Source organism: Palaemon carinicauda, chromosome 29 (assembly GCF_036898095.1).
Source record: "Palaemon carinicauda isolate YSFRI2023 chromosome 29, ASM3689809v2, whole genome shotgun sequence".
NCBI classification, from domain to species: Eukaryota; Metazoa; Arthropoda; class Malacostraca; order Decapoda; family Palaemonidae; genus Palaemon; species Palaemon carinicauda.
In genome coordinates this window covers 87,055,488-87,069,255 of record NC_090753.1, presented here as the reverse complement: position 1 = coordinate 87,069,255, position 13,768 = coordinate 87,055,488, and the positions used below count along the sequence as shown (strand labels likewise).

At 35.1% G+C, this 13,768-nt stretch overlaps 1 protein-coding gene across 4 annotated transcripts in view; it reads right to left on the bottom strand.

Annotated features, from left to right (window-relative positions):
* The window catches only part of LOC137622316 (zinc finger FYVE domain-containing protein 16-like), a 53,051-nt gene that overhangs the window by 15,860 nt on the left and 23,423 nt on the right, over window positions 1-13,768 (bottom strand). For 3 of the 4 annotated variants that reach the window (XM_068352889.1, XM_068352888.1, XM_068352890.1), the window contains exon 6: window positions 6,174-6,338. The exons of the other annotated variant lie outside the window; for it this stretch is intronic. In XM_068352889.1, the coding sequence (XP_068208990.1) occupies window positions 6,174-6,338 (165 nt within the window). The remainder of the gene's footprint in view (window positions 1-6,173; window positions 6,339-13,768) is intronic. 4 annotated transcript variants of the gene reach the window in all.

Genomic DNA, 13,768 nt, shown 5'->3' with positions numbered 1-13,768 from the left:
ATGTGTAGAATTTTAATATATCAAAAACCTCAACTACTCACTAAGAAATCAAAGATACATAATTTTCAACGAAGCGTTTCAGTCCCTTGTTCTATTTACAAGACACAAAAATGAATGGTTTCTTCAACTTGAAATGACTTTGACAAAACTGCAATTTTTTATTGTTTATACAAATTCTGTAGAAATGTCCAAGAGCAGCCGGATAGAGCATGCAGAATATACTGCAAGAAAACAATAATTTCTATAGAAACAGCAAGGAAGATGCCTTGCCATTTGAAATAATATAAATGGTATAGAATAACTATATCTCCTTGGTAGGTATCCAGTGTAGAAAGGAAAAGATCTACTTTCTTGTCATGATAATAAAGTAGATGGAGAAGACAAGGTAAATGAAATTTTTTGATTATCAGGGATTGCCTCAAAGAATTGCCGAGATTAATTGTGGGGCCAGAAAACTTCAAATCAGTCAATCAATATCAAGTGAAAGATGATAATTAAAGAAGAGTAATGATAATAAAAGAAAAAGGGAATGAAAAGTAAATGACAGAAAAAAATAACACGGAGATGAAAGGGCACCATTAAGAACCTTTAGTACTGTCTACAGTGCCATAGACATGACCCTAAAACTTGAGAGCACATCTCCTCATACAAAAATGGTATAAAAATGGAACATAGAGGAAAGACGACCTGTCTTCTCCCCTCATTAACAAACAAGAACTCTTGAAGTTGCTTTTAAGAGATCAACAGATATAAAAACTACTGTTAAAGAAAATCTCCTAACAGCAACAACAAATATGTTGCTTCCAAAGATAAATACCAAGATCAAAATAAGCAATGCAAAACCAAGTAAATACTCTTTACAATAAGAACTGACAACTCTATGCTAGGGTCGATCAAATGATACCCTTATACTGATTATCTACAACAAAACTTTAAAGGAATATTTACAATCATGCATATTTATAATCAAGTGCTTTCATGCCAACAGGTTATGCAGAAAATCCATCTGTGATATTAGACTTCCAGGTAACGTACAGATGACCTACTTACTAGTAAGAAAAGCTCCACAAAACAACACCAATAGAAATATGATACAGCAGCTTATTATCAATTAGTTTAACAGGGCAACTTCTGGATTCCCACTGGGCCATCCAAAGGATTTATTCTTAAACAAGAGGAGGAAATTGAAGAGAGGTAAAGTTAGCGAAGTTGGAAAGTTAGGTGAGAAAATGCCATCTCTTCCAGAGAAATTACTTCATATAACATATGGTTTCCAGTTTAGCTCAGAGGTTTATTTACAGTATGCTCTTTACTTTCAATATTGCTGACATGCTAGAATAACATGATAAAATTAGCATTTATTCCCTTTTCATGATCTGAACATTATCTCTGAGAAACCCCTTGTGTGCACAGATATCCAAGGCACATCAGCCCTAAATTCTATTTACTAAAAGGGATGAGATTCAGACCAATGAGTCAAGTTCGACTCTTAAAGAGCTGCCCAAGATCAGTCCTCCAGCAGCTGACGACAGGTCGGTCCTCCTGATGTGCCCAGAAATTTCCAGGCCTCTAGCAACCAACTGTCTGGTGAACTGTTAACTGCTCATTGCTTCAAGTCGAAAGTACTGTACAGCTTGATTTTTTACTTCTGCTTGCATTACAGTTTTAGCAAAACTATTCATTTTCATTCACTACAAGCATACAAGAATTTTCCTGTCTTTTCTTAAGAAGATTTTCACCACTAGTGAGACTTCTTGCAAGACAACACTAGGCAAGAAAAGTATTTTTTTCTGATTTTCTGACAAAATCATTCTGCTTCAGCCAACACATAAATTTTAGTACTTTGAGTAAGTTTGAACAATTAAGCTTTAACCAGTTAACAAGTTTTAGTTTCATCTTGTCATATATTTGCCTTTAAGTTAATGAGCTTCAGTTTTACAACAATAATTTAACAATTTCACAGAGATTCTAGGGCCTTTAACATCGTTGTTACCAGCCACAGTCGAAAGATATTCAAATCCTGGTCTGGTGTCACTTGACTCGGGGCAACACTTGCCAGTTCATCCCATCCAAATTCACATTGATTACCTTGTCACAGCCTCTTAACTTTCCCCCTTTGCAATACTGAGGTCAAGTTCTGGAGCACTATCCCACATCAGTATGACAGAAAGAAAACACAAATAGTATTTTTTCTCGAGATTTTCAAGTAGTTATTTCTTGTCAGAAATCTGTCTGGTGCATGCACGGAAAGTCATGCTCTTGGAAGAACCAAGAGACTGAACTACTGGAAATAGTCACTATTAAGTAGTTGAAGCCATGACGTAATCAGTGCAACTTGAGAGCGATGCACTTCCAAATAGGTACTGTACTAATGGAGAAACTTACTATGAAAAAAAGACCTATGGGTTAGCTGTAACCATTTGGTAACTGCATTCACGAGGGGAGCCCATTAACATGAACTAATGCCATGTTTATGAGTTGTTGTTGAAGCCTGGTAAATATTTGCTACATACTACAGCAAAAACAATACGAACAGGCCAAGAGGTAGTTTAGTCATATGTCATGGCTCTCAATAAAATCCCCGGCAGTAATATATCAATCATTTGGGGAGGATGAAAAGTGGGTACTTGATGGGTATGGTGTTGCATGTAGTATTACAGTAAACTCCACTAGTCATGAAGACTCTGAGCCAAAACTCTTGTAGTTTCAGTCTGAAACTGTACACAATTACATGAGGAACAATAATATCAACCTTTCATGGGTTGTTGTGGCCTGATTGGTAACGTCTCTGCCTGGTGTTTGCCAGTCGGGGGTTCGAGTCCCACTCAGTCTCGTTAGTGCCATTAGTGTCTGCAACCTTACCATCCTTGTGAGCTAAGGTTGGGGGGTTTGGGGGAGCCTATAGGTCTATCTGTTGAGTCATCAACAGCCATTTGCTTGGCCCTCCCTGGTCCTAGCTTGGGTGGAGAGGGGGCTTGGGCGCTGATCACATAAAATATGGTCAGTCTCTAGGGCTTTGTCCTACTTGCTAGGGCAATGTCACTGTCCCTTGCCTTTGCCATTCATGAGCGACCTTTAAACCTTTAATTCATATAATTTTCACAACTTACTCAAGGTTTTCAATTAAAAGTCACCACATCTTCACAATGAACAAAATCAATTGTGTAAAGGACGGCAACTTTTGAAACCGTATTCCATATAATACCTAGTAATGATAAAGAGACTCAAACCTCATTTTACTGGGAGAGGCAAGGCTATCGCAAAACACAGGTGGTCTTTCCCATCTAAACCTTGCTTTTATCAAGTTATTTGCAGTCTGTCAATTGTCACCACCATTACAGACCTGCTCTATACAAAAATTCCCTTGTTTTACCATGCACTCTTCTCAAGTCTCCTCCACCCAAGCTAAGACCAGAGAAAGCCAGGAAATCTCTGCTGATGACTCAGCAGGTAGACCTAAATGCTCCCTTGAAGCCCACATCTCTAGCTCACAAGGATGGTGAGGTAGCAGACACTACAAGAAACTAGAGACACTTGAACTCGTCTGGTGATTGCCAGGGAGGGACATTTCTAATAGGACTTTTCTTCTACAGAAGTCATTTAGTAGTTCCTTTACTTTTAAATGTCCCTCCAAGAACTTTAGCATATAGATTTTTCTATTTTCTTGAGGGAAATACTCTCAATATCCAGGCAATCATATTAGTTATCATCCTTTCGTTTATATTCATGCTGAACTTGAAATTATCTAAATATTTACATTCATCTACAGTACATGCAAACGACATTAACACAGAAAATTCCAAGAAGGTACTAATTTAAACCCTGAATTCAAACTGCTATGAGAATGGAACAAACAGATGGTTTGATACTGGTAAAGACTTTGGAATCCAAAACTTTCCCTGGTCTCCTAGGGCTACTAAAAGTGAGCCTAACTTGACAGACAATATCCTTTTTTTTTAATATATCAATACAAGACCCTCTCTCTCTTTCTCTCCAACTAAATTGATTTTCAGGCAAATTTGGGAAAATTTTCAGCACAGTTTTCAACTGAATATAACAAAGTCTGAGGAACTATGTATCTAAATATGCACACATATTAAATGTTACATTTCTTAATGATTATTCATAAGTGTGTGTACTTGTATTAATTTTCACTTAAAATTTATATTCATACCACAGTTTATTCTTTAACTGATGACAAGTATAATACCTGCTGTGACTCGAGTTCCTTACAGAGACAATAAAAAGTAAAAGATTTACCATAAACATCATAATCACGACGGTACTGTATCGCCTTAAGATTTACTAACCTATTCAAAGTGACTTCGACATAAGTCTACTTTTGGACAAAATAAATATGCTTTACAAACTACCTTTGCTAGGAACTAACTATAAGGGTATATTTCTTTCTTATTTTTCATATATCTTAACTAAACAGACTACCACAATACAGGTTTCATTTTTACCCAATAATACTCCAATCCAATTAATTTGATTTCCTGAATGTCGGTGATTTTCTTGTATTAGAGAAAGAAATTAAATGCCCCTCAACTCAATTGGTATACAGGTCTCACTAGGGCGCATTACACATTCCATCGAATTCTCATGGTACTCAGTGTAGTACTGTAAGTTTCAGTAAACACTTTTATATCATCAGGAAGATTGCCTAAGACCCAAATCCAACTACGATCCAGTAATTGAAATGATGTAGGGAACTATAAGGTTCAATGTTGAGCTCAAATTGCTTTTTTGCATGAGGCACGTTTCAACTCTTGCACAATACAATCATGTGCAATTGTAAATTATCTGCACGTCCCTTACTCTAACAAAAATTAAAAGTAGAATACTGTACCACTCAGTCAGAGGTTTCAATAATTTAGTCTCTGCAAAGCTAAGTACCAACTTTGAAGTGACATAAATAGCTCAGGAGTTCATTATACACTAAACTTGTACATTGAATGGGGCAAGCAATTAAATCACTTAAAAGTATACACAAAATCAGATTTAAAACCTCAGTGTTATACATGTACTTTAGATATTACATTAGCTCCAGGACAACATAAAAAAATTTGTAAATAATCAGCACGTTGTTAAATATCCTAGGAGTAGAAAAAGTCTGCCAACTCTTCCCCTTGCTACAGCATTAAGATCTCTCATACCATTTCCGCATCAGCAGCAATTGTGATTTCCCATACTCCTGAGTTAACATGTGCTACTCTAAAGCTTTTAATAATTATCTCAAATAAGGAAGTGGTTGACGAGTGAAGGCAGTTTGAAACATTAATTTTACATTACAGTTGGGAAGAATTTAATCTCAACAGGCGATAAGAATATCACCCATCACTAGACAGGAAGCTTCCAAGTGAAGAACTGAACCACATGAATGCTTTACAACATTAGCCTTTTACTACCAAAAACATATTTTCACTTAGATTGCATTCACAATATATTATAATACTTCTTTATTCGTAAACCATAAATAAGAGGATAATGATAAAGAATGACAATAAACTACACAGGATGAATAAAAATAATTACCAACTAAAAATTTAGTCTACAGTCAACTAAAATACATAGCAGATTAGTACAGTACCAACATTACATCAGCCACATCTGAGAAGCGCATGCCATGCAAAACGTGCTTACAAATGTTACGTAACACAAACCATATTCGTAACATTAAATGATAGGTGACTCAGCGGATTCCCAATTCCTAAGATCTAAAGTTGCACCAATGATGGCCCTTAAAAAATTCCTGAAGCATAATCTATGCTAAAATAATTCCAGACCATAACCCAAGCTTGCATTTAATATATATACATAAAATAATATAATTTGCTAGGCAGCATAGATTAGCATTTGCAAAGATGCTATCGGTGACGTCTCAATTCTAAACTATACGATACATTTTCGTGTGCGCGTAAGAAGCCAGCCGAGAGAGGCCCATACAACAAGACAGGATATTTACATGCACGTGAAGAAAGTATGCTCTGTAATGCCCTACGAATTTCCACCATTTAGAGATGAATTCTAAGACTATGGGTCACGTAATCACGGAAGGCTGAAGCATTAACCAAAACCTTATTCTAGACATCATGATATTAACAAGAGAGCATCATAGATTCAGCATTATTTCTGACTTGGAATGGAAATGTTAAAAAGGTCAAACTAACCGGTGGTAGGACGATCGACCCTTCTAGCCACCCTCCCCGTTCTTCGATAAGGAGGAAGCAATTCCCCAGACCCATCAAGTTCGGTCAGATCGCCACCTGGCCGGATTCCATCACTAAATATCACTTGTTTGCTCCCTCGATTCCTTGAACTACCGCTACAGCTGCCTGAAATGAATGAACAAGCCATGTGGAGCAGTTAATACAATACTATACAGTACACTAGAAGCCAGGTAAATAGGGTTTTTTTCAACGGCCAACATTTCAAGCAACCGGTGAGTCATTTTCTTCTCTTTGCTACAGTAGGAGAAACAAATAAGTGGCTTGTCTGATACAGTATACAGTATAGCTAATTATAAAGGGAGACTGCACTACCACATATACTTCAAGGACAGTCATGGTTTTTTCTCTCAAATTTATGATGCGATATCTTAAAGAAATGGCTTTCCTAAATATAAGTGTTTGGAGTATTTTAAGTTGACCAATGATCAAAATAATAATCTATGGACATCAAGGTACTGATAAGAAAGATTAATACGATAAATTGTCAGTGATTAATTCAGAGAAAATAAGACTGGTGACAACACGTTGCAGTAGAAAAAAAATGGTTCCATAACATATATTCGAAGAGATTATCTATTTTTCTAGTCATCACCACGAAAAAGACATCCGTGTCACATTTCTATACTCTGAAGGGGAATGGCGGAAGAATTGGTTCCTAAAGAAATTCTAAATCAATGCAAGTAGTAAAAGAATTTGGACTAAATTAGAAGACAGAAAACAGACAAAAGGTAAGAAGCAGAAACTAAAATGGTCAAAGCCGAGAGGAAATACAAATAAATCTCTTATTTCGCCTACAGTATGTCACACTCTTACGTCACACAAGGCAGTGGCATACATACAGGGAAAACAGAAAAAGAAGTTGTAGGTGACCATGATAAAAAAATTTAAAATCATGCTATCTTTTTTTTCAAATTTCTCAACAATACAAATATAAGAGAGAAAAAGCGAGTGCACATTTTTATGACAAAACCAATATAATTCCCCAGGAGGATATAACATTAACCCTAATTGCAACAGTATCACTGTTTTATCCCTACATAAACATCAAAGTTATTGGTCATAAATCCTTTAAAACAAAGGCTACTTATGGAAATAAATAAAACTATAAGAAATGCCTCACAATAAACAATTGAGGCTTAATCATACAAAAAGGCTTTATAGCAACAGCAGCTTGAGCTATTTAAAATGTACCCTAAAAAAGTACAGGAACATTTACAATTTCACCAGTAAAAGCCTTTAATGTATCACAGGTCTTAAAATCATTCCAATCAATTATGAAATTTACTTATTCAAAACAATCATTGGTAGAACTTTTATCAAACAGTTGATGGGTTACAGCAGTCATATAAACAACAGTTAATTATCCAAACATAGGAAAAATTTAGGGGGGAGGGAGGTGTAATCAGGGAAAACTCTTTTAATATACTGCTGTACCTCCCTTGTGTAACTTCAATATACCAATACAAAATTATTTGAACTGTTCGAGACTAAATGTAACTGGGATATATACTACTAAAAGAAGAGTCTGGTTAATTTGTAATCATTGTCAATACTCCATGTACGCCAATGTTACAGCACATTAAAAATTGACATGGATGGCAGCTGAAGTGTTTTATTAGCAAGCTACTGTGACTCGCCTCCTATAAAATAATTTCTCTAATCATATAAAGTAATCAAAACAATAAACTGTAACTTCCAATGACAGGAAAACCACAATCAGTTACACTTCCTCTTAAAAAACATTGACAATGCTAGTCCCCCTATTTAGACACGATGCATTATTAGATAAAAGCTCTCTTAATTAAACATTGAGGTAAGAATACAAGGGATTTGATGGTATGTGTGGGATATATTGAAATGTTCTGATTTACGGATTCATAAAATTAATGCCGTATATCCCAACGATTCAAGTGTAGACTACGACAGAAGGATCTATTTCAATTTTCAGACACCCGAATTCCTCGGAGAAATTGAGGGGACCCTCTATGACTTGAGCTTCTTCATGGGAGCTTGTCAGACCCAGGAATCTTTGGCAGAAACAATAATCCCACAGCTTTTCAGGGCAACTTAGGGTAGGTAATCCAGTGTCTTGACTGGTTTGCAAAACCAACAACATTCTAAATTAGACATTACACACTCAAAATTTCTGGTAGCTCAGTGCTACCACCACATGCTCCCACATATCTGTTCAACTTCCCAATGGGTGAGGGTGAAATGTAAAATATATATTTGTGCAACAGCACAATGACAAAAAGCATGCACAGCCACAAAAGTACATAGTTAACAAATCAATCATGTACTGTACAAGTATTAGCATTAGAGAAATAAAAACACATCAAATCTGTAGCATTAGCGCACACATCAAACCTGGAAATAAAACATACCAAAAAACACTGATGGCTCACAAAAAAAAAAAAAAAAAAAATGTAAAAACAATTATTGAGATGACGATGAAGGTAATATTTAAATCAAAGAGTATCTTTATTTCTGGAATTTCCAACTTTTTTTACTAGGATTAGGCTGACCTGACCATAAACAAAGGTGCAACACAGTAATTTCAGGGCAAAGAGGCTACACTAATAAGGAGAGACAAAGATATACAATATACAGCATATATTTGACATAAAAATGTGACCATTACAATTAGCTCTACTGTATAAGAAATCAGTTTATCAAGAACAATAACATACATTTCTTGACGCTTAACCAAGGCTCATCCAAATTTGTCCTCAAGTGAGAGATGAATATTGGAAGAAGAAAAATTAAAGAAGTTGAAGAGCCAAGTAGGAAGAGATCAAAGAGAACAGATGAAAAATGACACGAGGGAATGCAGATGGGGTCAAAAGGCTACAGCAAAGAGCATTTAGTATCACCTACAGTTTGCCCAACATAGCAGGTTGTAATTACAGTAGTCCATAATCATATATCGGGACAATAGAATGAGTCTATACAATAAAATCTTGTTTGTATGGACAAACAAAGATCACATATGATGATCGTAACAGTGATGACAGACTTGGATGTATAGAAAGCAACAATCATTCACAATACAGTCCAATACTGTATTAACTTTCTGCAGAGGTTATCTTAAGAGGTATATAGTGCTGTACTGTATATCAAAGTTATGAAAATTATACCCGCAAAATAACATACAAGAAAATTGCTTTGATGAATTCTTACAGCCAATAGCGTGAAAAGCTTAAATAGAAAGCTCTACTGTGCATGGCAATTACTGCATACCTGTATCCATAAAAATAACACTAAATAACATCCAGGTTTACTTACACCAATAATACCAATGGTATGAAGTCTCTCCTTCTTCAATGAACTTTTACGAAGCATTTAATACAAAATACGAGCGGATGAGAAGCAACTGCTTACCCATAACATTGAAAAATCAGTGGCATCACAACATGAAAGCCCTCCCTTTGCAAAGTGTTAAAGACGCGAAAGAATCCTTTATACAATACTTGCACTAATCAAATTACCTCAAGTAATTATGTCTGTGTCTGTTTCTCTTGTACATATATTGGTAAGCCAAGTCTACAAAAAGAGCTTCTGAGGTGCCAACTTTGTACATTCAATACGGAACAAAGGCATCCACAAACTTACATTTAGGTTGCTTTTGTCTTTGTAAACATTTATTTGCAAGTCCATATAACCTATATGGAATGCTTTTTCAGAGATGAAAACAAATTATTGTACACACTGAACACTTGCATATCTTGATGATGCCCATATAAAACCAAATTACTTGTACATCATTTTGTAATTATATAAAGCACAACTTCTACAAAAGCACATAAAAGAAAAATAACGGCACACAGCGACATTTGTACTAGCACCTGGTCATCTACAAACCTGCAGTCGATACCCTGTTGGTTTTCAGGTATAATTTTTCTACAATGATTTGCCCAACTTTCTTTATGAATGCTGTTAATGTTCAATTAAAATATCTTTGAAAATTTTTCTACAAAGATTTGCCCAACTTTCTTTATGAATACTAATAATGTTCAATTAAAATATTTTAATTTATACAGCAGATTAAAAAGAAAATCAGAGGGGAAAAACATACATAAACTTGGGCATATTTGTCCCTTCATCTTGGTTTTGTTATTTTCTGAAACAAAAACATCCTAAGGAAATTTTCCTTATCCTCTTCATCTCGAAAATCCTTTGAAAATTAAAGAAATACGGAAGAAGGAACAAAAGAGATTGGTCAACATATCGTGGACAGACCCGAGTGTTCCTTTTACATTGTCTCAAGCAATAAACTCGGTTTTATTTTTATTGTCTAAATAACATAACCTAAAATACAACATTTTCATTCAGTGATACATATCGCTTTCTTAGTTGCATCTACCACTTATAAACCTGTGCACTCTTTGACTATAAAGAAAAACCTCCTGTATATACAAACTTAAATTACAGTATTTTACTAGATACTCATAACTTCCCCACCAAATCCAATTATTTATGCACTTGCCTGTACCTAATTAATCCTCGATTATCTAGGGAAACGATACCGATTTACCTAGAATTTCCTTAGCAGAAAACGCCACATGGTACAGGAAATTTAAAGCCAGACAGATACCCATCTACAGCAGTCCAAAGGAACACATGCAAATTTAACTTAGAAAGAAATGTACTTGAGATCCTAATGGACACTGCAAAGACTTTAGTATCATCTTGCTCCCTGGGAATCGCTGTAATTTAAATTGCCACCTTCTTTCTGAACTTATTGCTTTATCATTATTACTATTATATTATCATTACTATTATTACTATTATTATTATTATTACTATTATCAGTATTATTATTATTATTATTATTATTATTATTATTATTATTATTATTATTATTATTATTATTACTTGCTAAGCTACAACCCTAGTTGGAAAAGCAGGATGCAGTAAGCCCAAGGGTTCCAACAGGTAAAATAGCCCAGTGAGGAAACGAAATAAGGAAAATCTAAAAGGACAGTTCAAGAACAACATTAAAATAAATCTTTCCAATATAATATAAACAAACTTGAAAATAACAGGAGGATAAAAACAAAGTAGTTAAAGCTGGCTAGTTCAGTCAGGCAAGTAAAACAAGGATCGATATTGCGATACTACTGTACTTGGTATGTCCTTTTAGATAAAGAAAATATATTCTGTAGAAACACGTTTCTACCATCAGAACTTTTATTCCCAGATTCCCAATCCCTCCTACATTCGTTTGGTTTAGATGGCTTTACCTTGCGTAAAACACAGACTCTTGCGCCTCCTACAAGACATATAAAATACGAAACTTTGATATAATTTATGAAAATATATGCTCAAAATTCAGAAAAAAATCTTCAAACTAAAACTGGCAGAAATGATTTTTAGTGGATTATATTGAAAAAGTTTTCTCCCGGCTAATTTCTTATATAGTTTTGTTACTTTATTTCAAAAGAGCAAATATTATCTCAGCTTTACTTCATAGTAAAATCTTATAAGATGCCTTTGAAAAAAAAATTGTAACACTTTTCTTTATTAAAATGAGTATCTTATGTCCTTTAGAACACACTGATGACAGAGATCAAATAAAGAACAGTCACTATTTGTGTTGACCATCAAAATAACACCACACACTTTGTTGTGACAAAAGCACGCTTACAATATTTCTCACAGAAGTCTATACATTAATAAAAATCCAAATAATTAGCACATTTTTTTTTTTGCCTCAAAACGGCAAAATGAACCCATTTGTTTTTGGGGTAATTTTGGCTTTGCTAAACCAATGAATAACTCAAGTGGCATTCATGATCAAGACACCCATACTGCAGAAAACATCAATCATCACAATGGACATAACAGACAAAGCATGGTAAAGTTAGAACAAAAATATCACTGAGGCAAATTCACAACAGATCAAATTATTATGTTGATTGTCCTGTATTTTGGGGGTTGACACTAAACAAGAGGATTGGTAGGTGATACTAATCTTATATGAAAATATACCAATTAAGATTTTTTAAATGTTTCAGTAATTAATGCCTCCCACCCACCCCAAAAAAAAAAGAGAGAGAGAGAGAGAGAGAGAGAGAGAGAGAGAGAGAGAGAGAGAGAGAGAGAGAGAGAGAGAGAGAGAGAATTTAAAGTATATCTTAAACATTAAAAAATATAACACTTAGTGTTGTGGGATAAGACGGACAAGAGATTCTTACTCGAAAAAAAAGTTTAGAAGAGTTAAAGTCATTTGTGTTTTCTTCCAAGTATAAAAACCTGAGTCCGTTTAATTAGGAGAACCTGTATTGTATTGACAAAGCTAAATCAGAAAACAGTTGACAAGGTAGTTCGATAATGACTTTGGTGGCGGAAGAGGATTCATTAACACAACTGCATAAGTCGAGAAACTTTTGACCTCTAGCCTCAGGGATGGGATAGTAGTTGGTGGAAAATTTATCAAATGGACTCAGCTTTGCATAGCTGAGAAAATACTAACTTGATCTATAGTTTATTTGTTTCTTTGCAAATACAAACCTTTCGTACTTTGAATAAGGAGACTCACTTTTTAGGGGCACTAGACTCGGTCAAAGACAAAAGTGGCTCAAAGTTATTTAGGACGATAGTAAAGTAGCTCCCCCTCATCCTACTGTCATTAAAGAATTATAGTAATAACTTAGATAATGAATGCCCAAGTACTTGAATAGTTTGATGATCGAACAAAATTTCCAAATATCTTTTGTCCTGAAGATAAAAAAAATTGAAAGGTTGAAAAAGTGGAAAGAACCTGTATTGGTAGAGTAACTTAGCTGAGGTGAAAGATGTGTCACGGACAAAACTGACTGAACCAGTTTACAATGCTCTAAACCTCAATGACAAAGCCTGTGTGGAAGTGTTTTCCAAAACTATAAACTCTGCCTGGAGAAAGTTGTGGCCTGAGAGGAACTTTGAAGGCTTTGAACCTGAGCCTGTGGTGGAGAACATTGTTTCTTAGGGTAAGCCCATAGGCTTAAATGTTGATGAAAAAAATGTTGAGTTGGTAGAGGAACATGACACAGTACTGATATAGGAATGTTAACACTTTTATAATTAGCAATACTTGATAGCAAAAGAGGACATACCTTCAGAGAAGAAGGAAACGGATTTTGTACCAAGTTCAATGATAAAAGGAAATTATGGCAAAAAAATGCACTGAGGTAAACAGTTTTGTTGAAAATATTGTCCAGATAAGGCAGCAGCCAGCAGTGCAAGTGAATACTATAATAATGTATCAAATAATTTCAAAAACCTAATAAAAGGGATGCAAAGACAATCTTCTCTACATCAATATTTTGTGATAAGGCCCTCAAATGAATCACAGTGCCAGAAAAAGAGGCAGGCCCTCAAATGAATCACAGGGCCAGAAAAGAGGCAACAAAGAGCAAGAGGCTCAAAAGGACAGTTACCCAACATGTTTATGGAGGGGAACCTACTTTCCAAGGTCCTCCTCCTCTTTCTCCTCCTCCTTACTACAGGTAAAGTGGACTTCAATCTTCCTTTTCCTTATTGATTCCTTTACT